The 25,190-nt window shown below is 41.2% G+C and overlaps 1 protein-coding gene across 1 annotated transcript in view; it reads left to right on the top strand.

Moving 5' to 3' along the window:
- FEM1C (fem-1 homolog C) overlaps positions 1 to 15,741 on the top strand; it is a 70,032-nt gene extending 54,291 nt beyond the window's left edge. The window contains exon 5 of the mRNA XM_045999959.1: positions 11,033 to 15,741. Within this exon, the coding sequence (XP_045855915.1) occupies positions 11,033 to 12,342 (1,310 nt within the window). The 3' untranslated portion in view covers positions 12,343 to 15,741. The remainder of the gene's footprint in view (positions 1 to 11,032) is intronic.
- The last annotated feature ends 9,449 nt before the right edge of the window (positions 15,742 to 25,190 follow it).

Genomic DNA, 25,190 nt, shown 5'->3' with positions numbered 1-25,190 from the left:
TGTTTCACCCATCCTCCCTCACACCGCCCCTCTGGAAACCACCAATTCTCTGTATTTATGAGTTTCTGTTTTGATTTGTTTGTTCTTTTTTTTTTTTAGATTGCACATACAGGCGAAACCGTATATTTGTTTTTTGCTTGACTCACTTATTTCACTTACCAGATACCTTTTGGCACATCCATTTGTCTCAAATGGCAAGATTTCATTCTTTTTATATTTGAGTATTCATCCATTGTGTATATACACCACATTTTCTTTATCTCTTCATCTGTCAGCAGGCAAGTAGGTTGTTTCCCTATGTTGTCTGTTGTAAATAATGCTGCCATAAACCTAGGGGTGCATGCATCTTTTCAAAGTAGTGTTTTGTTTTCTTTGGGTAAATACTCAGAAGTGGATTTACTGGGTTGTGTGGTATTTCTGTTTTTAACTTTCTGAGGAACCTCTGTACTGTTTTATCCAGTGGTTGCACCAGTTTATGTTGTTTTTTTTTCCCTGCTCTTTTGAAGTTATTGGTTACAACAACTTGGATTTTATTTTACAGGCTGATTTTTTTTGAAATACGCAACTCTAGTTCACTTTGATTTGACTTAAACAATAAAATTGTTAAGAAAACACTGCAGGGTTTACTGCTACCCTTTACTACAGGAACGTTTCTGGGGTCACACTGGGGAATCTAGTTGTGCAGCACACCCTTTTCATGCTCTGGCATCTGACGTTCTCATTTAGCTTAAAGAGGAATGGTGAAGTTTCATTTTCTGTGTGGTGTAAAACAGGGCTGTGACCTAACCTTTCTTTTAACCTTATTATCATATTACATGATATAGCTGTTAGATATTCCTCCTCTATTTCCTTAGTGCTCCAAGTAGCAAAGACCAGCGCACAGGCGTCCCTTGGATCCACCGTAGATCAGTTGAGTCAGAATCCGCATTTTACTGTGATCCTCAGGTGATTGTGTACATTTAAGTTTGAGAAGCACAACTGGATTTAACTAAAACATACACACACAAAACTCGAACTGTGTGAGGACTTTATGAAGTAGCTGAATCTGTTGAATTGATATTTCTAGAAAAAGCAGTTTAAATTATAATAGACATTTTGTATTTGCAGAACATTTTACAGCCTTTGTGAGGACATTTTTGTTTCATTAAAAATAGAAATTGGGAGAGGCTTAGAAACTGACTTCATTCTGATCCTGGAGTATCTAAGTAATCTTACCCAAATTGAGATATTTATAAGTTATGTGTTGACATTCTCATATGATTTAAGTAGTTAGTCGATTGGTAACAGTGTTATGCAAACAATCATGTACTTACTGTTTAGTCAAACCCAAACATTTGGTTTGGAGCGAGGGAATTCTTAGGGCTCCAACTAGTTATTACTCAAAATACTGCCGTGTTTTTGGATTACTTATTTTAGGAAAATCTTGATCCCTTTGTTAGGCACCTACATGAATCCCTGTCTTTTATGTGGCTGCTGTCAAAAAATTACAAGTCTCTTTAGAATTAACAGCAACTGAGATTGGCGCTTTCAGATGGGTCTCCCTGAGAAATACTACCATGTTTTTTGTTGGTTTGTTGTTTTACTAAGTATTTTGATTCCAGTATAAACATACAGTATAATATTAGTTTTGGATGTACAATACAGTGATTCAACACTTTCATCCATCACCTGGTGCTCATCACAAGTGCGTGCCTCAAGCCCTATCACCTGTTTCCCCATCCCCCACCCACCTCCCTCTGGTAACTGTGAGCACTTGTGTCATTTTCTTCCCTTAGTATCCATCCCAGAAGCATCTCCGTGAATATGGCTACCTTTTATTCTTACAGATTTTCTTAGCACTATTTCAAGGTTAAGTTATATAGTTGAAAATTCATATATTTAGATCTTACTATTTTAACTTTCTGTGTAAGTACTTTAACGGAATTAACACTTCATGGACCATTAACTTGGTTTTTTAAGATATGTCCATTTAACAAACATGTCTTTTGAGAAATCATGAGAATTTTCCATAATGAATTCAGTGTCAGAAATTTTATTTTTTCTCCAAATGAACATGTTCTGAGTCAGATGCGGAGAATTGTATAAGATAGTGTTTATTTTCTTTTTTTTTTCTTTAAAGGATTAATTAAATTTCAGTGTTAAATATCCTTAATTTCATCTAAGATGCCTGGTAGTGTTTATTTTTGAACTTTATGAGTTCTGTTTTTAATTGTCTTTCTCACTCTGAGGATACAAAATTAAGACATTATGAGGTAGAGCTACTGAATCTTCCATCATATTGTGGAAACATAGAGGCACATAACTGAGGAAAAATGCTCGAGTTGAATATTCAGTAGTATTTGGCAGATGGTAGTATGCACCAGAAGTCTGAATCACTGATGTTACCTAGCAAAAAATAAATACAATTTTATTGGTCTTTGGCACGTAACTTAGCACAGACTGGTCACAAGAACATAGTAACTTGATTTTTAAATTCATCTTTTTACATTTTTTCATGAGAACTCGCATTTCCTCCTGAAAGCATATCCCTCTTGAGTGAAATAGTTAATAGAGCAAATATAGCAGATAACTGCTGAAAGTCAGACTAACAACTCCAGAAACTGGAATGTAAATAGACTTGTCATTAAAAAAAAGAAAAAGTTCGTGAGCAGACGTGGAAAATGTCCTATATACCTAGGTACAGAAGTAATATAAATTAAAGTTCAAAATTAACTCTAGTGCCAGAAAGAGCACTGTAAAAGTGGATTTTTTAAAGATTTCCTGATTCCTCTGGAATGATTTGGAGATGTATCTTATGCTGTCATACACTCGTGATTCTGTTCCAAATTAGGCATTAATTTTTTTGTCATTTAGTTATTGAAGTATAATTTTCTTTTTAAAGATTTTATTTATTTATTTGACAGAGAGATCACAAGTAAGCAGAGAGGCAGGCAGAGAGAGAGGGAGAAGCAGGCTCCCTGCTGAGCAGAGAGCCAGATACCTTGATCCCAGGACCCTGGGATCATGACCTGAGCTGAAGGCAAAGGCTTTAACCTGCTGAGCCACCCAGGCGCCCCTGAAGTATAATTTATACACAATAAAATCCATCCTTTTTAGCATATAATTGTGTAAGTTTTGATAAACATATACTGTAGTTTATCCACCAGTGCAACAAAGATGAAACAGAAAGTTCCTTCATGCCTCTTTGCAGACAGCCCCTTTTCCAGAATCCACCCCCTGGCAATCACCTGTTATCTGTCCTTAAAGGTTTTTAAGCATTCATTTTAGTAGTGAAAATTCTGAAGCAGTGCAGATGCCCATCGGCCAGGGGACTTGGCCATGCCTCCTTACTTGAACTTCTACCATAAAGCCATTAAGAATGATGACATAGTAGCTGTGAAGTTCATGGAGACTACGTACTTGTCACTTAACAGGAGAAAATGACCAAGATGGGGGAGAAAAGCAGTGACAGTCGTCTGTGGATTGATTATAACTTTATCAAAACATCTCTATAGAGAGACTTGGACCTGAGACAAAAATTATAGTTGCTTTAAAATTAAACTTTTCGTTTCGTTTTCATAAAGTTTTTTTTCGCTTGTTTCTGAAACTTTTCTAAACTTTGGAATCAAGGTCTAAGCTATAATTCAGAAGCACTTTTAAATTTTTTATTATTTATTTATTTATTTATTTATTTTTATTAACATAATGTATTATTAGTCCCAGGGGTACAGGTCTGTGAATCATTAGGCTTACACAATTCATAGTACTCACCATAGCACATACCTTCCTCAGTGTCCATAACCCAGCCACCTTATCCCTCCTCCCACTCCCTCCAGCAACCCTCAGTTTGTTTCCTGCGATTAAGAGTCTTATGGTTTGTCTCCCTCCCTCATCCCATCTTGTTGCATTTTTCCCTCCCTACCCTCACGACCCCCTGCCTTTGCCTCTCAAATTCCTCATATCAGAGATCATATGAGAATTGTCTTTCTCTGATTGACTTATTTTGCTAAGCATAATACCCTCTAGTTTCATCCACATCATTGCAAATAGCAAGATTTCGTGGGGTTTTTTTTTTTAAAGATTTTATTTATTTATTTGACAGACAGAAATTACAAGTAGGCAGAGAGGCAGGCAGAGAGAGAGAGGAGGAAGCAGGCTCCCTGCTGAGCAGAGAGCCTGATGCGGGGCTCGATCCCAGGACCCTGGGATCATGACCTGAGCCGAAGGCAGAGGCTTTAACCCACTGAGCCACCCAGGCGCCCCTCGTGGGTTTTTTTGATGGCTGCATAGTATTCCACTGTGTGTGTGGGTGTGTCTGGATACACACCACATCTTCTTTATCCATTCATCTGTTGATGGGCATCAGTTTGGCTATTGTGGACCTTGCTGCTATAAACATTCGGGTGCACGTGCCCTTTCAGATCACTACATTCGTATTCAGAAACTTTTTTAAGGCTTTAAGGGTGTAAAAGTGTGATGGTCATATGCTTGTTAGAGTAGTTATGATCTCTCTCCTAAGACTTTACTTTTTAAACTTATTTTATCCTCAGAAGCTAAGTTTGAGTCACTTTTTGTGATAATGAAGTATTAAAAATTTAAGACTCTTGCCTTAGCCTTAGTGGTAACTGCTAGTTGGGATATAAAGGACACACTATATAGGATCCGTGGACTTTAGGACTAGAAGACCAATTTAGGTAAGAAAATTGATGTGTGTGGCAGTAACATTGTACTGTTATAAGGTATTACATAATATCATCACAGTTCATGTTAATAGGAATAACCACCAGAATGAGTGACACATTTATTCACTAGGCATCCTCAAAATGCAAGTTGGTGTGCTGTAAACAATGAAGTCTCTTGAGGCCATGGAAGTTGCTGTTGAAACTTGAAGGACAAGAAGTGAAAATGGTAAAGAAGAAAATTACAGAAAAGCAAGAAGAGTACAGAAAAATGAAGAGCAGAGGCGTGGAAGTGAGCAGGCCTGTCCCCAGTGCTGGGAGGGACACTTAGGATGGAGTGACAGGAAGTGTAAGTAGGGTCTCTGCTGTGTGATTGGCAGGTATTGATCATGTCTCCGAGAAGGTGTTGCCCCACTAGGGCCCAGGGGTCAAGCCTGCCTACCTCCTGTTCTTGTTCTGCCTGACTGCTAAGATGTTTTTGTATTTTAATGGTTGGGGAAAAAATTAATGAAGATGAATACTTTATGGCACATGAAGATGCCCTGGAGGCCCTATTTCAGTGTCCATAAGTCAGATTTTGTTCGAACAAGGCCATCTCCATTAATTGGATGTATTGCCAATGGATACTCCTGGCCATAGCTGGGCTGAATGGTTACAGCGGGGACATTACAACCTCCTAAAATACCATCGAGCCCTTCATAGAAAAAGTTGGCCAGCTCCTGGAGAGATTCACAGTGTAGCATTCCCTTTGGGCACGAAGAGACATGAGGCTGGGCAGGTAGGGTAGGCAAATAAGATCTCAGTCTTCTCAAATCCATTTCTGATAGTGTACTTGTGTGTGTTCCCACTAACTGAGATTAAGCTTTACTCACATAACATTTTCTGAAGCTCTGGCTTTCTTCCTCATCGCCCTCCTGCCTTACAGGGATAATGCTTTGAGAAGCAGTGTTGTAGAATTTTGAAAGCCATCTTGAAGGTTTTCAGTTGTATCTTAGAGGAAGCATGGAAGGAGTTGAGCTGGAAAGGCACGTGATGGGGGAGTTCCGTTATGAGGTTTGGCTTCTATTAGATAGAACTTACTCATCAGATTCTAGTATGACTAGCATTTAAAATATAACCCCAGGAATGCACAGTACACTACATTGGCGATTGGGAACAGGGGTTTCTGTTTTACTGCCAACTTCCCTGCTTTCTATTTGTAGAAGTATTTTCTCTGCTTTGCCTAGTTATGAATACAAGATAACGAGGGGGCAACCGCTGATACGTAAGACTCAGGAAAAGAGAAAAAATGCTGTGCTAACGTATGGATACCTTTTTCCTCTCCATTATGTTTGCTTTTATGATTTGCTTCAACTTTCTCTGGGTTTAATTTAATGTTTTTCTCCTTTAGTATCTTGAGATGGAAACCGAGCCATCTTTTTAAAGCCCTTCTTCTCTAGGGTGCCCATTGAAGCACAGGTTGAGCCACGTCACACAGGATTTGTTTCTTAAGGTTTTCGTTTTCATCTGGTTACAAATATTTTCTCTTTTTCCATTGGTGTTTCTTCTTTGACCCATAGGTTATTTAGCAGTGTGTATTTAATTTTCAAATCTGTGGAGATTTTTCCAGTGTTTTGTTGTTGCTGCTGTTGGGGTGCGTGTGTTTTCTACCTTGCGTTGTGGACCTAGAAGAGAATCAGTGGTATCAGCCCTTTGCTGTTTCTGTGCGTCTCACTTTGTGGCCAGAATGTGGTCCCTGTGTCTGTTCTTTCATATATCCTAGAAAGAAAACGGCATTCCACAGGTATTGAGTCCAGTGTTCGTTTATATACCTCGGTTAAATCAAGTTTGTTCATGGTTTCAGATCTTCTCTACCGGTATTGGTTTTGTTCTTTGCTACTGAGAACGGTGTGCTCAAGTGTCTGGTGATGGTGGGTTTGCCTGATTCTCCTCGTAGTTCTGTTGATTCTTGCTCTGCATAATTCAAACCTGTGTTTTAGGTAAAAACGAATTTGGAAATAATGTATCTTTATATTGTTCGGATTTTATTTATATCCTTATAAAATGTTTTCCTATATCTCTAACCATGCCTTTTGCCTTAATGTCTCCTTGTATCAGATAGCTTTCTTATTTATGGTTCGTTTCTGCATAGGGTCTAATAAGGTATAATTTTTTTCTATTTTGTTCACTTCATCCTTTTTCTATCCCTGTATTGAAGGTTTTGTCTCCTCTAAGCAGTTGTACATATTTCTGTTTTCATTCTGACAGTTTGTGTCTTTTAAGGGAGCATTTAGTTTGCTTGCATTTAATGTAATTACTGATCTATTTGGGTTTTAATCTCTGACTTTCTGATTTTTATTGTCCTACCTGGTTTGTGTTCTTTGTCTCTGATTTTTTTTTTTTGTCTGCATTTGATCTGTTTTTTCTTATTTCATTTTTTTCTCTGTATTAGAGGGTATGTAGTGATGAGATGCATATCCTGTTATTTGAGTGGTTACTGTACTCCTTTGAATTACCAAAGGAATAACATAAATTTCTGAGTTTCCCTCTGTCCAAGCAATGCAAAAATCTTTAGAATACTTTAATTCCAATTGCCCTCCTTACCCTGATGCTCTTGCTGTCAAGCATTTGACTTGTCTGTGTATTTCAAGCCCTACGAGATGCTTGTTAATTTTTGAAGTCATTTCTTCTCCCAGATTTACCCCTCTTGTTGATGCTTATGCCAGTATCTCTGTGCTTCCACGTGGCTTCTCTTCCTTTTGCCAGTACTGGGTCAGCTGGTAATAAATACCGTGGGTTTTCTCTTTCATTCTCACCTGAAACAGTACTTCATTCACATTGATTCTTGCTCTGGGTATAAAATTCTCAGTTGGCAGTTATTTTCCTTTAGTGCTTTCAAGTCTGTTGGCCTCCAGCTTCCCATTCCTGTGAGAGCTTTGCCACTGGCCAAGTTGTTGCTCTTGTGTAGGTCACTTCCACCTGTTCTCTGGTTGTAAAGTTTTTCCCTTTGCCTGAGCGCTGAGCTGTTCTGTGGGAGTGTGCCTCAAGGGGATTTTCATTGTATTTCTCTTTCTTGGTGTTCGTAACACTTATTAAATTTATACTTTAATACTTGACCAGCTTCAGAAAATTCTCGGACTTTATCTTTTATGTATTGCTCTGAGCCCATTTTCTTCCTCTAGAATTCTGGTTTACGAATATTAACCCTCTGACATCGTTCCCTCTGTCTCTCACTGTCTCTGCTTTGCCAGCCTGTCATCTCCTTTTGCTTCTCTCTGTATATTTTCATCTGATGGATTTTTCCAGTCACTTATTCTCTGTTCAGCTGTGCGTAATCTGCTTGTAAAGCCACCCACTGAGGTTTTCAGTTCTAGAACATCCATTTTGTTCCTTTTTGTAGTTTCCAGTGTTCTGTCTAATTCTCAGAATTGTTTTTTAATCTCTCTTACTTAGCTCAGCATAATTACTGTTTTAAAGTCTGTGTCCAATGACTGTATGATCAGGATCTTCTGTTGGGCTTTTCCATCAGCTCTTATTTCCTTTGGTTTTGTGTTGGGGTTCCTTGATTGGATATCAAACATTAGATAGAATATGAAAAATAATTTGAACCCTTGTAAATAGGTACTGTCTAGATAATATTTTCTGTAAGTAGTATTTGTATTTGCTTTTGGCTTTTGTCTGTTTTCAACTAGCAATCCTGAATTTCTTCCTTTTTTTTTTTTAAAGATTATTTATTTATTTATTTGGCAGAGAGAGATACAATGAGAGAACACAAGCAGGGGGAGTGGAGAGAGGGAGAAGCAGGCCTCCCGCCGAGCAGGGAGCCCAATGTGGGGCTCAATCCCAGGACCCCAGGATCATGACCCAAGCCAAAGGCAGATACTTAATGACTGAGCAATCCAGGTGCCCCCTGAATTTCTTTAGTTCAGTATTGACATGATCTTAAATTGGGTTTTGGTTCCTCCAATAGCTGGTTTGTAATTTGTCTTTAAGGACTAGGGTGCAGTTCTTCAGAGCTCAACTCAAAGCATATGGGGGGTTTCAAAGTTCCCTTCTTAGTGGGTTCTGGACTCTAGTTTTCTCCTCTGGCTCTGGCTGACTGTCAAAAGCTCCACTCAGTGTTTTAGCTGCTGGTTCCAGAATCGGAAGAGGCCATTGAGGAAGCTTCTCTAAGTTCTGGACTTCTCTGATTTTCTTTCTTCTTCTGGATGTTGTCCTCCTTTTAGCTCTTTACATGCTATCAAACAGATTTTTCAAAATAAAATTTTCAGCTTTTTAAGTTATTACGGGGAGGGTGATCATACCGATTCTGCCATTACTAGATATGAAACTATTCTGTGGGTTTTTTTTTATCTTAAGAAAAACCATTTTTTTTTTTTTTCAGTGTTTGGTGTATTCTAATACAGTAGTTTAAAAAAACTGGCTTCTCTTGCATTCTTCTCTTGATTTTATGTGACTGTACAGAAAAGAATGCCATCTAACCTTCTGTTTCTCTTATATTGTCTCTTAGAGGAAAAGGGATTCTTAATTTAAAAGAGCTTTAAAAACACATTTCATAATAGCCGTGTTTATTTGAAATTACTTTGAACAAATGAACATTGGTGTTAGTAGGGAGAGGTTCTGGGCTCTCGCAGTGCTTGGTTACAGATGCATGGCTAAAACATTCCATCCAACACCATTCCATTATAGACCTTTGAAATCCTGAGTCAGAGTAAATGTGTGCAGGTAGTCCTGTACTTCTGTAGGTGCTGTGGAAGTCTCCACAGGATGTTCCTGGGGAGAGTCAAGTCCCAAAGTGCAGTAACTGGATCTTTCAGATTTCAGTCACAGATTTGTTATGGGAAGTGGTCAGGTTTCAGCTACTTTCTAGTTCCCCAAGGCCTTCCCTGTCTTTGGAGGTGAGTCAGCTGGTCTTGGGAATCATGGTATGATAGGGACATGGAGCTGAATCCTAAGGGGAAAGGCACCGTGGGGCTTAGAGGAATCTGTAGGCTTTTTCTGCCCCGGGGGTGACCCATCAGGAGACTCCAAGCTCAGAGTGGGCCCCCTTCCTGGAGATACCCCTGGGAGGAAAGCAGGTATTAAGCACAGACTGTATTGTTTGTACAAACAGTGAGCCCCCATTATCCTGGAGGGCAAGTTTTTGGAACAGACAAGCTCTCCGATGTCCACCGAGGGCTGGCCCCGGGCAGGCAGCTCTTTCTAAAGACACCGGTGCCAGCCTGCGAGACTCTGCTGCACTCAGCCGCTGCTGACTCACTGCTGAAAGCTTCTGTAAACACCGTAGGGTGATAGCGAAGGTCTATGTGATCATTTTTGTTATGATAAATAGTAAGATGTTTGGCATGAAACTTTGGCAGCTAAAATACTCCTGTGCTCAGAATGTCTTCGTATGTTGCGTACGGGCGTTTCTGGATGTGCCGGGGTCTGGTGTCCATTTGGATCCACGTGTGGGAAGAGCAAGACGGCATTGGAACATTTAGTGCGGCTTCAGAGAATGTTTAAAAAATTAAATTACAGTGGGAAATTATCCGTTACAAAAGGACACTTCAGATGGCTCCTTTTAAATTTCCAGTTGAACCACCCACGTATTTTTTCACATTTTACTGGACTTGTTTTTCTCCTGGGAGCTTTCTGAGGAAAAGTACTCTGTCACCGAGAATTTTGACTAAGGCAGCTGAAGTTCACTTGGCAATCAGAAATATGAAAAAACAATTTCTGACTCCTGTTAGAATCAAACTGGAGAATCTCAGATGTTACAGATTAGATTTCTCACTTATAAACGTGGACCCTCACCCAGAAAGTTATGTGACAGTCTGCAAAGCTGACTAGCTGGTTAATTGCATTTCATCACTTTTTAGTCATAGAATATGCACTTGCAAACGCTACTGAAAAAACCCAAGAGGACATGGATTCATGTTGAATTTCATTAGAGACTTTGATCATCTTTTCATGCCTAATTTGGTCATTTATTCAACAAACTTAAGTATTTATTTAACCCCTGCAATGTGTCACACTGGTTCTGGGGGCTGAGGATCATTTTTTTTCCCTCATTTGTTTTGCAATTAAAGTCCCATTAGGGGCCCCTGGGTGGCTCAGAGGGTTAAGCCTCTGCCTTAGGCTCAAATGATGATCTCAACGTCCTGAGATCGAGCCCCGCATCAGGCTCTCTGCTCAGCGGGTAGCGAGCTTCCCCCTTTCTCTCTGCCTGCTGCTCTACCTACTTGTGATATTTCTCTCTGTCAAATAAATAAATAAAATCTTAAAAAAAAAAATATCCCGTTAAGGTCAGCCTGGAGCTCCTTGCTTTTCGTGAGGTTCCTAAGCTACATACATGTACTCCATTGTCGCCTGCTCCCTCAAAATCTGTTCTCTCTCTCTTTCCTCTCCTTAAGGTAATACTGCATTGCATGATTGCGCAGAGTCTGGGAGTTTGGACATCATGAAGATGCTTCTTATGTATTGTGCCAAGATGGAAAAGGATGGTTATGGAATGACTCCCCTTCTCTCGGCCAGTGTCACCGGTCACACAAATATTGTGGATTTTCTGACTCACCACGCACAGACCAGCAAGACAGAGCGAATCAATGCTCTAGAGCTCCTGGGAGCTACATTTGTGGACAAAAAGAGAGATCTGCTTGGGGCCTTGAAATACTGGAAAAAGGCCATGAACATGAGGTACAGCGATAGGACTAATATCATCAGCAAACCGGTACCGCAGACTCTGATAATGGCTTACGATTATGCCAAGGAGGTAAACAGTGCGGAAGAGCTAGAAGGTCTTATTGCCGACCCCGACGAGATGAGAATGCAGGCACTGTTGATCAGAGAACGTATTCTTGGTCCCTCTCATCCCGATACCTCTTATTACATTAGATACAGAGGTGCTGTCTATGCGGACTCTGGAAATTTCAAACGATGCATCAACCTCTGGAAGTATGCTTTGGATATGCAGCAGAACAACTTGGACCCTTTAAGCCCCATGACCGCCAGCAGCTTGCTGTCTTTTGCGGAACTGTTCTCCTTTATGCTCCAGGATAGGGCTAAAGGCCTGCTGGGCACCACCGTTACGTTTGATGATCTTATGGGCATCCTGTGCAAAAGTGTCCTTGAAATTGAGCGAGCTATCAAGCAAACTCAGTGTCCAGCTGACCCGTTGCAGTTAAATAAGGCTCTGTCCATTATTTTGCACTTGATTTGCTTGCTAGAGAAAGTTCCTTGTACTCTAGAACAGGACCACTTCAAAAAGCAGACTATCTACAGGTTTCTGAAGCTGCATCCGAGGGGGAAGAATAACTTCAGCCCCCTTCATCTGGCTGTGGACAAGAACACGACCTGCGTAGGGCGCTACCCCGTGTGTAAATTCCCGTCTCTGCAGGTCACGGCCATACTGATCGAGTGTGGCGCCGACGTGAACGTCAGAGACTCTGACGACAACAGCCCCCTGCACATCGCCGCTCTGAACAACCATCCCGACATCATGAATCTCCTTATTAAATCAGGTGCACACTTCGATGCCACAAACTTGCACAAGCAGACGGCTAGTGACTTGCTGGACGAGAAAGAGATTGCGAAAAATTTGATCCAGCCCATCAATCACACCACCCTGCAGTGTCTTGCTGCTCGCGTCATAGTGAATCATAGAATATATTACAAAGGGCATATCCCAGAAAAGCTAGAGACCTTTGTTTCACTTCACAGATGATAATTTGCCTGGCTCGTCACACTGTCGAAAGCACGGATCGCTGACAGTTGCTTCGTAAGTGAGCACTGTTGTGAGAACACCAGCATTCACTTGGCTTGACACCTTGTGCTCTCATTGGCTAAAGCATTAGAAGCATCAGCTTTCCAGGATTGGTTTCCCAGTATTTAATATAAATACACCATATAATATATTGTTTGTGAATTATTGAGAAATGGAATGTCCTACTCGAATTTCTTAAATTGTCTGCCAAAGGCTTACCTGTTCTGGTTCTGTTTGCTGTTGGGTGTTTGGGACAGAATTCACTGTTTTTCAGTGGTGTCTTTATACTTTACTGGTTTGTGAATTTTATACAATTGAAGGTCTTTTTTTCTTTTTTTTCTCCTGCTTCTTCCTTCTCTTGTCCAAGCTTCTTCACTCTTTCCACTTGATTTTTTTTCCTCCCCATTTCTACTTACCATCTTTTTCCCCCCTTAAGGACCCATGCTAGGTTGTACACCCTTTATGGACCTGTTACCATTTGCAATTACCATAAGTGCTTTATCTTCTCTATGCACCGGCTTAAACTTGACTGTTGTATGTTAGCACATTTTTCTATGCAGCAGTTGGTCAACTTCAACTCAAAACCTGTTACATTTGTTACAAAGTTCCTTTTTTTGAAAGCTGTACTCTTTGTAGCATGACAGTTTTTAGAGCTACAGGTCAGCTACCTGAGCTCAGGCTTTTCTGTTTATTTGGTTTTTGTTTTTTTTTTTTTTCCCTTCTTCTTCTTCTGAGGTTTCTCTCTCTAATCCACTGAAATTATTGTGTGCTAAATTTGGGAAACAAATCTCTCCTAACTCATTAACCCAGTTGGAATTTAGGTCTGTTGTCTTAATATATCCTGCAGTAAAAGGAAGACTCTTGACAAAGTGACCCACCTTCCATGCCGCCAGCGTTGTCCTGCTCGGGCTGACGATGTGATTAGGTGTAGAGAATTCACATCAATTTAACCTCAGAGTGTATCACGCAGCTTTAACGAGTCACATTGAACTCTTCCGCGATCGGCCCGCAGATCACTTTTAGTTACAAAAAAGAGCTACAGCATGTCAGTGGCATGGTGCTTGCCAAGCCCGAACTAGGCATCTAGGATAATTAAGGTATTTTCGTATGCAGTTTACTGCCCTAGTATCCAAGGTCAGTACCAGTGTCCGTCCGTCCTTCCAGCTTCGGTATACCTTTCCAAATAACTTGCATGGATTACTTTGGTCTTGGTTATTCGTCACCCTAGTTAAACACAAAAGGTTGCAGTGCTTCCTGTCCCCTTCCTGAAAGCTAGCTTGACTCTGCTCTTCTTTCCGTTTTCTGTTTTGTCTTGTTTTTGGTTTGGTTTTGTTGGTTCCTTCCACACAGTTTCGCTAATGCCACAGAAAGGGCTCTTTCAAGAAAAGGTTAAGGGAAAAGTACTATAAAAGATTCAGGTAGTTATCCTTCAGCACTTTATTGTTATTCAGGATAAAATGTATGACGGCACATTTGCCCTGCAGATGTCTTAATGAAATTGTTCTGAATAAAAAGCTCCTTATTTGTTTGAGGGAAAAACAGACTCAAGTGTACCTGTGAGTTGAATGAGCTGGATCCACTCGGGTTTTTGCTCGCATTTTATCCTGAGGGTTGATGTCATGGTCTTTACAGAGTCGTCACTGCAAAGAATCGTCTTAGGTTTATTTCATCTTTATTCAGTAAAACAAAAAAACAAGAAAAAAAAACTCATGATGAAAAGTAGTAAATAAAAAAGCATTAGACTTACTTTCTGGTTAAATAATTGAGGTTTAATTTTTTTTTTAAGGTATCCTGTTTTTACTAGGTGGTGAATTGCATTTCACTGTCGAAAAGGGTGAATGGGATGTAACTGATCATGGTTGCTCTCCAGCCTTTTGATGAAGAGCCTTGAAACCCATATTTACCATGGGCAAATTTGGTGGAATGTTTGGACTGCCACATATATTAACCGTTTGTGATTTAGACACACATTCTAGAAATAGCAGACATCAACATTTTGAAATCATTTGCTTCTAACCCTCTGGTACATATGCATGGGCAACCTTTTTTCTTTTCTTTTTTTTAAAGGGAGACTCTATACGTGCAGTAAATCAACACTAGTGGATCCCAGTAATTTGGGGGTAAAAGATGAGCAATGGAATTTTCCAGTGATTTGACATTTCCCCTTCCTTCCTTGGGCGGGGAGAAGAGGGCTCACCTCGTTTGGTACTGCACACTTCACACTACCCAACGGGTGAACCGAAATCATGCGACTCTAGTGGAACTCAGGATTTCTTCACGTAGCATTTTTCCACCGCTAAAGATGGATCGCTTCAAAGTGTTCTTCAGTCTCGAGAACTGAAATGCCTTATTTCAGTTAGGATACAACTCTCCCCTGTTTGCCATCTCCCCAGATGCTGTTAGGAGCTCTTGACAAATCGAGTGGTTTGATAGCTCAGAGTTGTCCACAGTTTCATTCTGGAGGAGGTTGGTTAATAAAAGGTGACCTCAGACATTGTTAAGGCCTTTGTCAGAAAGTATTCTCACAACTGTTGTTGACTGAATTGAAAAAGATACGTCCGTTTGTTACTTTTTTTTAACCACAAGTGATTAATACTTAATGAGCTACTTGTACTCGTGTGAGTGGAACTAAACTACACACTGTAGCGAGTGATGTTGACTAAGTTTCTAAGTTCTGATTCCCTTTCTGTAAAAATGCCTCTTGAGGCCTACTGAATTTTAGATGCTCCAACCGTGATCATTCCTGGAAAAGAAATGGTCGTTTTGCTCAGATGAGATACCAGTCTACTTTATAAAGACAAGTGGATTCTAGATTTTTTAAAAAAGAGTCATTTTCTTATCTGTAAACCTGACAGGGGCATAAAACCCAAATCAGCAAAAAATAAACCTGGTGCCCATTCTGACTCTGAAGTTACATGCTCACTTGTAAAGTGGCTACCTTACTGTATAATATTTTAGAGACCCCCATCTACTGTGACTTGGGAAAATTCTTTAAATTATATATGAAAAGGTTGCTCTTCAAAATCCTGTCACCCAGCTGAAACCTTAGGTTGACTTTTAGAGAAAAAACAAGCCTTGTAGTTATCAGAATTGTGGGGGCCAGATGAGGTAATAACCATCTTCTTGGACACTGCGACAGCAGCATTATTGCTTGGAACTTTAACCATTTTAGAGTTAGATCCTAAAGAAACTAATTGGTCCTCATCCTTTTCTCATTTTTCTTTTTTCTTTTTCTTTTTTCCGCCTTCATATATCACTAAACAACTAGTTTCTCCCTTTTGTCACTTCCCATTGTGTATTTTTCAGAAGAAGTACTGTATTCAGATGCCAGCCAATAAATTGTCACATAATGGAAAATGATACGCCACAACATTCATTGTAAGGTCTAATAAAATTAAATTTGCACCAAATACAAGCGTATTTGTATTAACTTTTTCTTTTAAGTTTTTATTTGAGAGCAGTGCGTGGGGGAGGGGGAGGGGTGGAGGGGCTAGGGACAGAGCTCTCCCTCTTTGAGGGAGAGAACCTCAAGGAGACTGCGTGCTGAACATGGAACCCGACGTGGGGCTTGATCGTATGACCCTGAGGTCATGATCTGAGCTAAAATCAAGAGTCGGGTTTACGACTGAGCCACCTGGGCACCCCTCGTATGAACCCTTCATCTTTGATAGATGACGTCTTAATGCTTTGATGGTGTGCTTCTGTTTCAAAAAATACCTACTTGGTAATTTACAGTCAGTGAGAAGTGTTAGAGATAACATTTATTGTTCATACTTACATGTAAAAAAAGATCGTTTTGGTACAGTTTGTTCTAATTTCTTTTCCAGTGAAGACCACAGAGACTAAGTTACAGGAAGACTTCTGTTGCTCAGTGCATAGGAGAGAGCTGCTTTTAACTCTCACTCTTGTATTTTGACTGGTTTGGTATTAGGTATCAGAGGTATGTCAGAAATACATTACCGTGAAGGTAAATTTCATCAGTTTATGTCCACTTTTCGATGGTCAAATCTGGGTCATGCTTGTCTTCTTGTACATAAATTTCCTAATACAAAAAGTTTTAGTAGGTCCAGAAAATGCTCCGACTAGAATATCTAACCTCTAACCATAAACTGAAATATCCAGCTGTATAGGATTTCCCAGCTTGAATCATTAAACTGCTTTACCAGTAACAAGTACACTTTGTCATCTTCCCGACAGAATCCTTTAAACCTTAGTCTTCCATCCCCTTGGTTCTATGGGTGTCCACCATCAGTGTTCAAGAGGAAATCTTCCAAATGTATAAGGATAAGAAAATTACATTTTTGAGAATTTGGACAAGAAAAAGTCTAACATCCTAAGGATATTGTTTCTTCAAGATACTTTTTGTCCTTTTTTCCATCTCTGTACTATCAGAATGTCCCTTTTTTTTTCTTTCTCCTTAATCTTTATCCATTTTGCCCATCCCCCTCCCCCCCAACAACCACCAGTATGTTCTTTGCGTTTAAGAATCTGTGTGTTTTGTTTGGATTTCATGTGAAAATGAAGTCATATGGTATTTGTCTTCCTCTGACTAACTCCACTTAGCACAACACCCTCCAGAATGTTCATGCTTAAGTAATTTGGGGTTGTGGGAGTTGTAAAATCATTGGTTCCTGGATGCCACCATGTTATTGTAAACGTACTTTTAAGTAAGATTTGCTCTCCTACATTGAACTCAGCTTAACAGAATTATCTCAGTTTTATTTTCCTAATCTAATAATCATGTCTGATTTGCAAAATGAACACAGAACCCTGCCTTAAAAAATTGAAAATGTAAACTTTGGGCACCTGGGTGTCTCAGCTGTTAAGCATCTGCCTTCAGCTCAGGTCATGATCCCAGGGTCCTGAGATCGAGTCCCACATCAGACTCCCCACTCTGCGGGAAGCCTGCTTTTCCCTCTCCCACTCTTCCTGCTTGTGTTCCCTCTCTCACTGTGTCTCCCCTGTCAAATAAATAAAATCTTTAAAAAAAATTGAAAATGTAAACTTTGGGCACCTGGGTGACTCAGCTGTTAAGCATCTGCCTTCGGCTCAGGTCATGATCCCAGGGTCCTGAGATCGAGTCCTGCAAGCCTGCTTTTCCCTCTCCCACTCCCCCTGCTTGTGTTCCCTCTCTCGCTGTCTCTCTCCCTGTCAAATAAATAAAATCTTTTTTAAAAAGTGAAAATGTAAACTTACAAAAGGATACATTTAAGACACACATTCATATTGAGGAATGATTTGGTGTTTAGTTCCCCTAAAACATTTTGGGTGGTTGTTACACCACCAAAGTATACACAGTGTGAATCAGGGAGTGGAGTTGTTTCAAGTATTTGTCATGATTGCCAGAAACTAATATGGGGAAAAAAAATGATTGCGTCTGTTACAGAAAAGTTTTATGCACAACTTCTCAGTAATCAGTCTCTTGTAATGTGAAGTCTCTCCTTGGTTATTTTAGATCTATGTGAGCCTTATCTATTACTTTATTCTTCTCCAAAAGACCAAATACGACTTTGTTAATGGCTGGTTTCCTTTGTTTACGTAACAGATAACCAGGACTAATTGACCCTAGGAGTGATATTTTTAAAATCTTTTCTTCCTTATAATTTAATGTCTCTGTAGATGATACCACTTGTGATGATAATTAGTTCTAAAACTTAGCAGGCACTGCCGGGCACTCGGTGGCTCAGCTGGTTAAAGATTGTCTTGATTTGGGCTCAGGTCATGATCTCAGGATTGTGCAATGAAGCCCTGTGTCCGGCTCTGTGCTGAGCGTGGGGCCTGCTGGAGATTCTCTCTCTCTCTCTCTCTCTCCCCAGGCCCCTCCCCGACACATGAGCTCTCTATCAAATAAATCTATTTTTTTTTAAGATTTTATTTATTTATTTGACAGAGATCACAAGTAGGCAGAGAAGCAGGCAGAGAGAGAAGGAAGCAGGCTCCCTGCTGAGCAGAGAGCCTGATGTGAGGCTCCATCCCAGGACCCTAGAATCATGACCTGAGCTGAAGGCAAGAGGCTTTAACACACTGAGCCACCCAAGCGCCCCGCAAATAAATCTTTTTAAAAAACTAAAAAACTTAGCAGATACCTGTTTTTTTAAATATGTTTATTTAACATAGGGGTGCCTGGGTGGCTCAGTTGGTTAGGTGGCTGCCTTTGGCTCAAGTCATGATCCTGGAGTCCCAGGATGGAGTCCCGCATCGGGCTCCCTGCTCAGCAGAGAGTCTGCTTCTCCCTCTGACCCTCTCCCCTCTCATACTCTCTCATTCTCTCTCTCAAATAAATAAAATCTTTTAAAAATTATATATTTATTTAATATATTCATTACAAGGGCTGAACTGGAGACTATTAAAAAAACCGAAGAGAAAAAATTGCACCATACCTTGAAATAACAGAACATCTAGGGAAAAATACAAAGACAACATAAGGAGTGAGGCTGGACAGCCAGGGTCAAGGCTCTTACAGGGACACCTGCTCTGAGGATGTTTCTTGCAGGTACCTCAAAGTGGTGGGTGTTTCCAGAATTTACCACCCTATGTTCGCAAAGGGCTGCCAGTGTTGGGTCCTCCCAGCAGGCTCTGCTTGGAGAGTGGGATGGTTCTTCACATTACACAGGGCAGTTCCCCCGTCTTCCAGGATGTCCAGGCAGCTGTGACCGTGGTGTCCCTGTGGCGGGGAGTTGCAGGGCTTGGAGGCTCCCCCCACAGGCATGCTGTGACAGCGGCCACTACGGAACCCCAGGGAAAGCTGCTACCTCAGGGCTCCCCAGACTTCTGTGGATGCCTTCCACCCATTTGCAGAGATGAGGCTGAAATTCCCTTGTTGGCAGACTTCTTGAGGATCATCAGCTCCCACTGGAGCCTCTGGTTCACAGAGCCTTGATGGCACCCCCACTGGGCCCCATCCTTTATGGCTGGAGGCTGGGGCACAGTTCTGGGAGACATCTCTGCCTCGAGTCTTTAATAGTTCCTGCCATACCAGTGCACTGTTGAGTTGATAATATCGAATTTCTGCTGTACTAGGCACTATGCCAAATGATGATGATTATATCCACTCACTATCGAAGACTTGGGGACTAAGCAAAAAGAAAACCACCCCTCTTGCCTCCCGTTATACACAGTTAATGCTAAGTTGTGTTTTCAATCTCCCATTCTGTTTTAAATCTCAAAATCTTTCAGGACAAGCAAATTCTTAAAATAGTGGGTGGTAGCTAAAATTCAGGAGATGCTGAGAAGAGAATTAGGTCAAGAATGAATTTAAGTGAGTGTGACCTATTTATACTGGAGTGTTAAGGGAGAATTAGGGATAGTCCTCTCAGGGTCTTAGTACATAGTTGAATTGTGACTTGTTTATTTCACAGGCGATGTGTACCAATTAGTAAGGATTATAGGATATTTTTCTTTGCATACTCCAACAAAATGTTTTGGAGTAATTTTGTATTTACAGAAAAGTTGAAAAGGTGGTAGGCAGTATTCCTGTGTGTCCCCATGATGATGACGTAGGTTCCCCTAACACTAACATCCGATGTACATGGTACCTGTTTATGGAAACCTAGATTGTCAACATTAAGAAATTAGTGTTGGTACAATACAGTTAGCCAAATCTATGGACTTAATTTGTATTTCAGTTTTTCTGCTGAAGTCCTCTTTCGGTCCCTGGACTCAGTCTAAGATACCACCTTTCCTTTGGTCATCGTGTCTCCTTTGTCCGTAACAGTTTCTCAACCTCCGATTGTTTCCCTTGACCTTGACATGATTCAAGAGTATGGATCAGATATCTTGTAGAAAGTGCTTCAGTGTGGATCTATTTGGTATTTTCTCATGTTTTCCTGGGGCTGTGATTTTCTAGGGAAGACTACCACAGAGGCGATGTACCATTCTCATTACATCTCATCCGGGGTTATGTGATGCCAACATGGTGATATTAACCTTGAACATTTGGTTATGACGGGGTCTGCCAGATTTCTTTCTCTGTTGGATACCTTCCATTTTTTCATTCCATAGGCTATTTTTTGGAAGGGAGTCGCTAAGCTCAAGTCTTGCTCAAAGAGGAAAGGAACTAAGCTCTACTTCCTAGAGGGGGCTATCTACATATATTATTTGGAATTCTCTCTCTCTCTCTCTCTTTTTTTTTAAAGTAGGCTCAATGCCCAACATGGAGCCCAAAGCAGGGCTTGAACTCATGACCTTAGATCAAGATCTGAGCCAAGATCAAGAGTTGGACACTTAACTGACTGAGCCACCCAGGGCGCCCCTGTTATTTGGAATTCTTAATAGAAGGGAAATTTGTCCCTTCTCCCTTATTTAGTCATTTTTCAGCATAGTCTCATGGATATGTATTTCTGTGTGTTACAATCGAATACTATAATTTATGTTTCATCGCTCAGATCATTCCAGCTTTGGTCATTGGGAGCTACATCTTTTTGAATTTCTTTTTCTTTTGAGCCTTCCTTCCTTCCTTTTTTTCTGTTTTTAAAATTTTATTTATTAGAGAGAGAGAGAGTGCACAAGCAGGGCGAGCGGCTGAGGGAGAGGGAGAAGCAGGCTCCCCTCTGAGCAGGGAGCCCGATGTAGGGGCTCAATCCCAGGACCTGGGGATCACGATGAGCCGAAGGGAGACACTTAATGCAACTGAACCACCCAGGCACCCCAAGGCTTCCTTACTTTCTGTCACCACAGAATACACCGGGCTCATCTTGAATTTGTTCACCCCAGCCCTAAAGAACCACCCGTTTCTCCAAGGAGCCTCATTCCTTTTATTGGGGAATGATATTCAGAACCCGAGAAGTGCTTGATTATGCATCGTCCCAGGCACACACCCCAATCTACAGTTACCTCTCCGTCTGTAGTGCTGAAAATAAATCTGAGTTCATGCTTCTGTCTGCAGCTCCTCATCCAGCACCCCAGAATTCATCCCAGCTTTCTCCCTTTGCTTCTTCGCAGCTTCTTTCTCTGTCGGTGACAAACCCGACTCCTATTATCTATAACGTATTATTTTTTTCAACCCTGGTGTACATCTAAGGCAGTTTCAGAAATGCTAATCCAGTACCCCTGCAAGAAGTCGACCTCCCAGAATACAGGGCTCAAATGCATTTCTCTCTCTTTTCAAAAATTTCTATCTTCGGCCTTGCCGTATCCAATCAAACGACCATTCTCCAAGGTTACTTAAGGCAGCACCCTTTGTGCGCAACAGAACTCCTGTGTGATGGAAGATTCTGCCTGCAAAGCTGTGGCTCACCATCCAAAACAAGGAAACGGAGAAGAGACATAATGTACAAAAGTGGAAATATGAGCATTTAACCTGTTGCCAGCCCACGCTGTTCTCCCTGTCAGCTGATCTGACTCTGGTATCTTCTCCCTGCTTTTGCCCATTGCCCCGCTTTTTCGCATTAAATTTAGACGCCATGATTCCTGAAATAGAATCACACGTTCCACTGGCTGAAATTGGTCTTCAGGCCACTTGAATAGGCCTTAAAAACGAAGTGATGTTGGAGCCTGGCTGGCCGGGGATGGGGGGCAAGTTTAGGGAGGAGTCTTTCTTTGAATTAGCGTTCCAAGGGTGTTTATTCAAATGATATTGTGCTCCATGACTGCCTCTACTCCAACCCCTCGGGCAATTTGTGCTGAAAGCCCGAATAAGGGAATTGGTAATAATCCTCACAACACATGGCTTTTCTTTAGGCCCCAGCTATATGTATGGTGCACACACCACGATACGAGGGACACTGTTGGGTCCGACTCGCAGAACTTAAACTCCTCCAGCCTGCCAATGTACCAGAAAGTTAAAAGAGCCTTTATGGCGGAAGGAAAAAAATTTGGGGGCACTTTACACATAAAGTCACATGTTCCGTAAATAAGTTGACCAGCAAGCCTGATCCAGTGAGCCAGGGATATAAACAGTCTTTGGGGGAGAGGCAAACAAAGCCAATTTTCAACAGATCTGGAGAGCAGGGGGGGTTTCTGGCTTTCAGGTTTAATAAAAATAGAGATTTTTCTTTTTAAGATTTTACAGATTTATTTGACAGAGAGAGACAACAGCGAGAGAGGGAACATGAGCAGGGGGAGTGGGAGAGGGAGAAGCAGGCTTCCTGCAGAGCAGAAAGCCCAATGCAGGGCTCGATCCCAGGACCCCGAGATCATGACCTGGGCTGAAGGCAGATGCTTAACGACTGAGCCACCCAGGCGCCCCAAAACTGAGAGAGATCTTGAATGAATGAAAATTGCTTCTATATTACTTGTGCCCCTTCCCTCCTCCTAACCCCCGCCCCCCATCAAACCATAGTTCACAGGGTTAGGACTGGCTCTTTCATCTTTTGATTGAAATGAGGTTTAGAGGAAAAGTACACAGTGCAGCTGAATTTCTTCATCTTTTTGACATCATTATTGTGTTAAATTTGTACTTTATGTCTTATTTGAAATGTGTACTTTTTCTTACATAAAATCGTAGGAGCTGTCCTTTGAATGTGTGTGTGCGTGCATGCAAGTGACCTTTTTTGTATTCCGGACTCGTTAAATCTGGCCCATACTGTGCATTCAGAATGTGTGCTCACCACGATTGAAAATCAGTCAGGGTCTACCCGGCTCAGTAACAAGATCTGTTCTCTGTAGTCTGGAATTTCAGAGAATTTTTTTTTTCTCTCTTAACTAAGATGTAGAATTGGAAGAAGAATAAAGATGAGTGAGGGATCAAAAAATAAATCTCACAGCTTTTGTTAATCTTTTAAGCCATCTAAAATTACTTTTAAACAATCCTGAAACTGATCCAGAAAAAGTGACTTCTTAGCTACCATTAGAATGGGGGAAAGCAGTGTTGAAAGCAGTGTTTTTCCTTTTTTTTTCTGTTCTGTAGCCTCTGTTTCTAGTCTGTTCTTTTTTTTTTTTTAAATGATTTATTATTTGAGAGAGGTACAGTGTGCAGGGGGAAGGGACAAAAGGAGAGGGAAAATCTCAAGCTGACTGTGCTGAGCAGAGAGCCTGACGCAGGGCTCGATCTCACGACCCTGATACCACCATCTGAGTGGAAAACAAGAGTCAGACGCTTATCCAACTATGCTTCCCAGGCGCCCCTATAGTCTGTTCTTCATGTTGACCCCGGTAAAAATGCTTCCAGGACCTTAATCCAACAAGAATGTAGTACTTCTGTGAAGCTATGGTGCCGAGGAAGATAGTAAAGAGAATATTACCCAGGTCTGTAAATATTTTCATTGGCAATGGTATACGTTGTTTTGGGTTTGTTTCATTTTTAACCAAATCTGAATCTGTCTTTTAACATTTGCATCTCAACTTACTCACCTTTAAAGTAATTTCTCATTCATCTGGATTTTGACCATCATCTTTTGCCAGACTTTCACTTGGTCTTTATGTCTCCTTTCCTACCTCCAGGGAGATTGTTCTCTTTATGTCTTACTCCCTCTATTTGTTTAGAATTTTTACGTTCCACCTAAAACAAAACAGGACAAAACTTGGTAAGTGACTACTTTTCCATTTTTTTAAACATGTATACCAGGTTGAATTGTAGTCCGTGAACATATATCCACGCAGAACCTCAGAATGTGACCTTGTTTGGAATAAGGGTCTTTGCAGATATATTTATAGGGCAAGGATTTCAAGATGAGATCATCCTGGATTAGAATGGGCTCTAAGTCTAAAGAAGAGCGTCCTTATGAGAGACAGGAAGCCAGGGGAAGCCACGTGAAGTCAGAGCCACACGCAAAGGTCATACGAAGATGGGGGCGGAGATCAGAGGGTGGTAGCTACAGGTTAAGGCTTGCCAAGGGCTGGGGGCAGCCCTCCAGAGCTGACACAGGGGCACGGAAACGGATTCTTCCTCGGATCTTCCAGAAGGAACTAATCCTCTTGACATTTTGCTTTTGGACTCTGCCTGCCACAACTGTGGTGGTGGTGGGGGGGGGGGGGGTGGTCTATCGCTGTGGTTGGAAGCCAAGCTTGTGGTTAATCACTAGCAGCCCGAGAAAACCCATTTGACATGCACGCCGGCTTAACAGAACTCTGTATGCCCTGGGATGTTTGCACACCTGTCCCCTCCCTCTCAAATTTCTGGTCATTGCCCACCTCCAAGGACGGGTCAGCTGGGGTTTAACATTCCTCCCATACACATGAATCACTTTCTTGTTTTCCTTTATGTTCCAACGTGCTTATTTACTAGTCTTGCAAACAGTACTATTCATTACCTGCAGCCCATTTTTTTTCCTTTTGGGGAAAAAAAACCACTTTTTTTTTTGGGAAGATTTTATTTATTTATAAGAGAGTATGCGCGTGTGAGAGAGAGCAGGAGCAGGGGCAGGGGGAGGGGAAGAAGCAGACTCCCCACTGAGCAGGGAGGCCAGTATGGGGCTGGATCCCAGGACCCTGGGATCATGACCTCAGCCAAAGGCAGACACCTAACCGACTGAGCCACCCAGGCGCCCCATGCAGAAACACTTTAAAGATGTATATTAACAGCTTTTCCATGGGCAGTGTTCCCCCTCCTCTGCATTTCTAAGACACTTCTGGCCTCTAAAGTTGTGAAAAGTTAGGTCATTCTTTGTTCCACCGTGAGTGATGGATTTGGTGTCATTTTCTCTCACGTTTCCCTGTTATTTTCTGTCTTCAGCATTTTGCAGTTTCTTGACAATGTGACCAGGTTGGGATTTATGTATTTATCCTGCTTGGGACTCAGTGTGATTCTTCAACCTGTGGACTTGTATCTTTCTTCGGTTCTGGAAAATTATCCTCTGTTGTATCTTTGTGTGTTGATTCTTTCTCATTCTCTGCCATCTTCCCTTCTGGCACTCCTACGAGACCTGTTCGAC

The sequence above is a fragment of the Meles meles genome, chromosome 3, assembly GCF_922984935.1.
Source record: "Meles meles chromosome 3, mMelMel3.1 paternal haplotype, whole genome shotgun sequence".
NCBI lineage: Eukaryota > Metazoa > Chordata > Mammalia > Carnivora > Mustelidae > Meles > Meles meles.
This window is presented reverse-complemented; position numbering and strand designations above follow the sequence as displayed.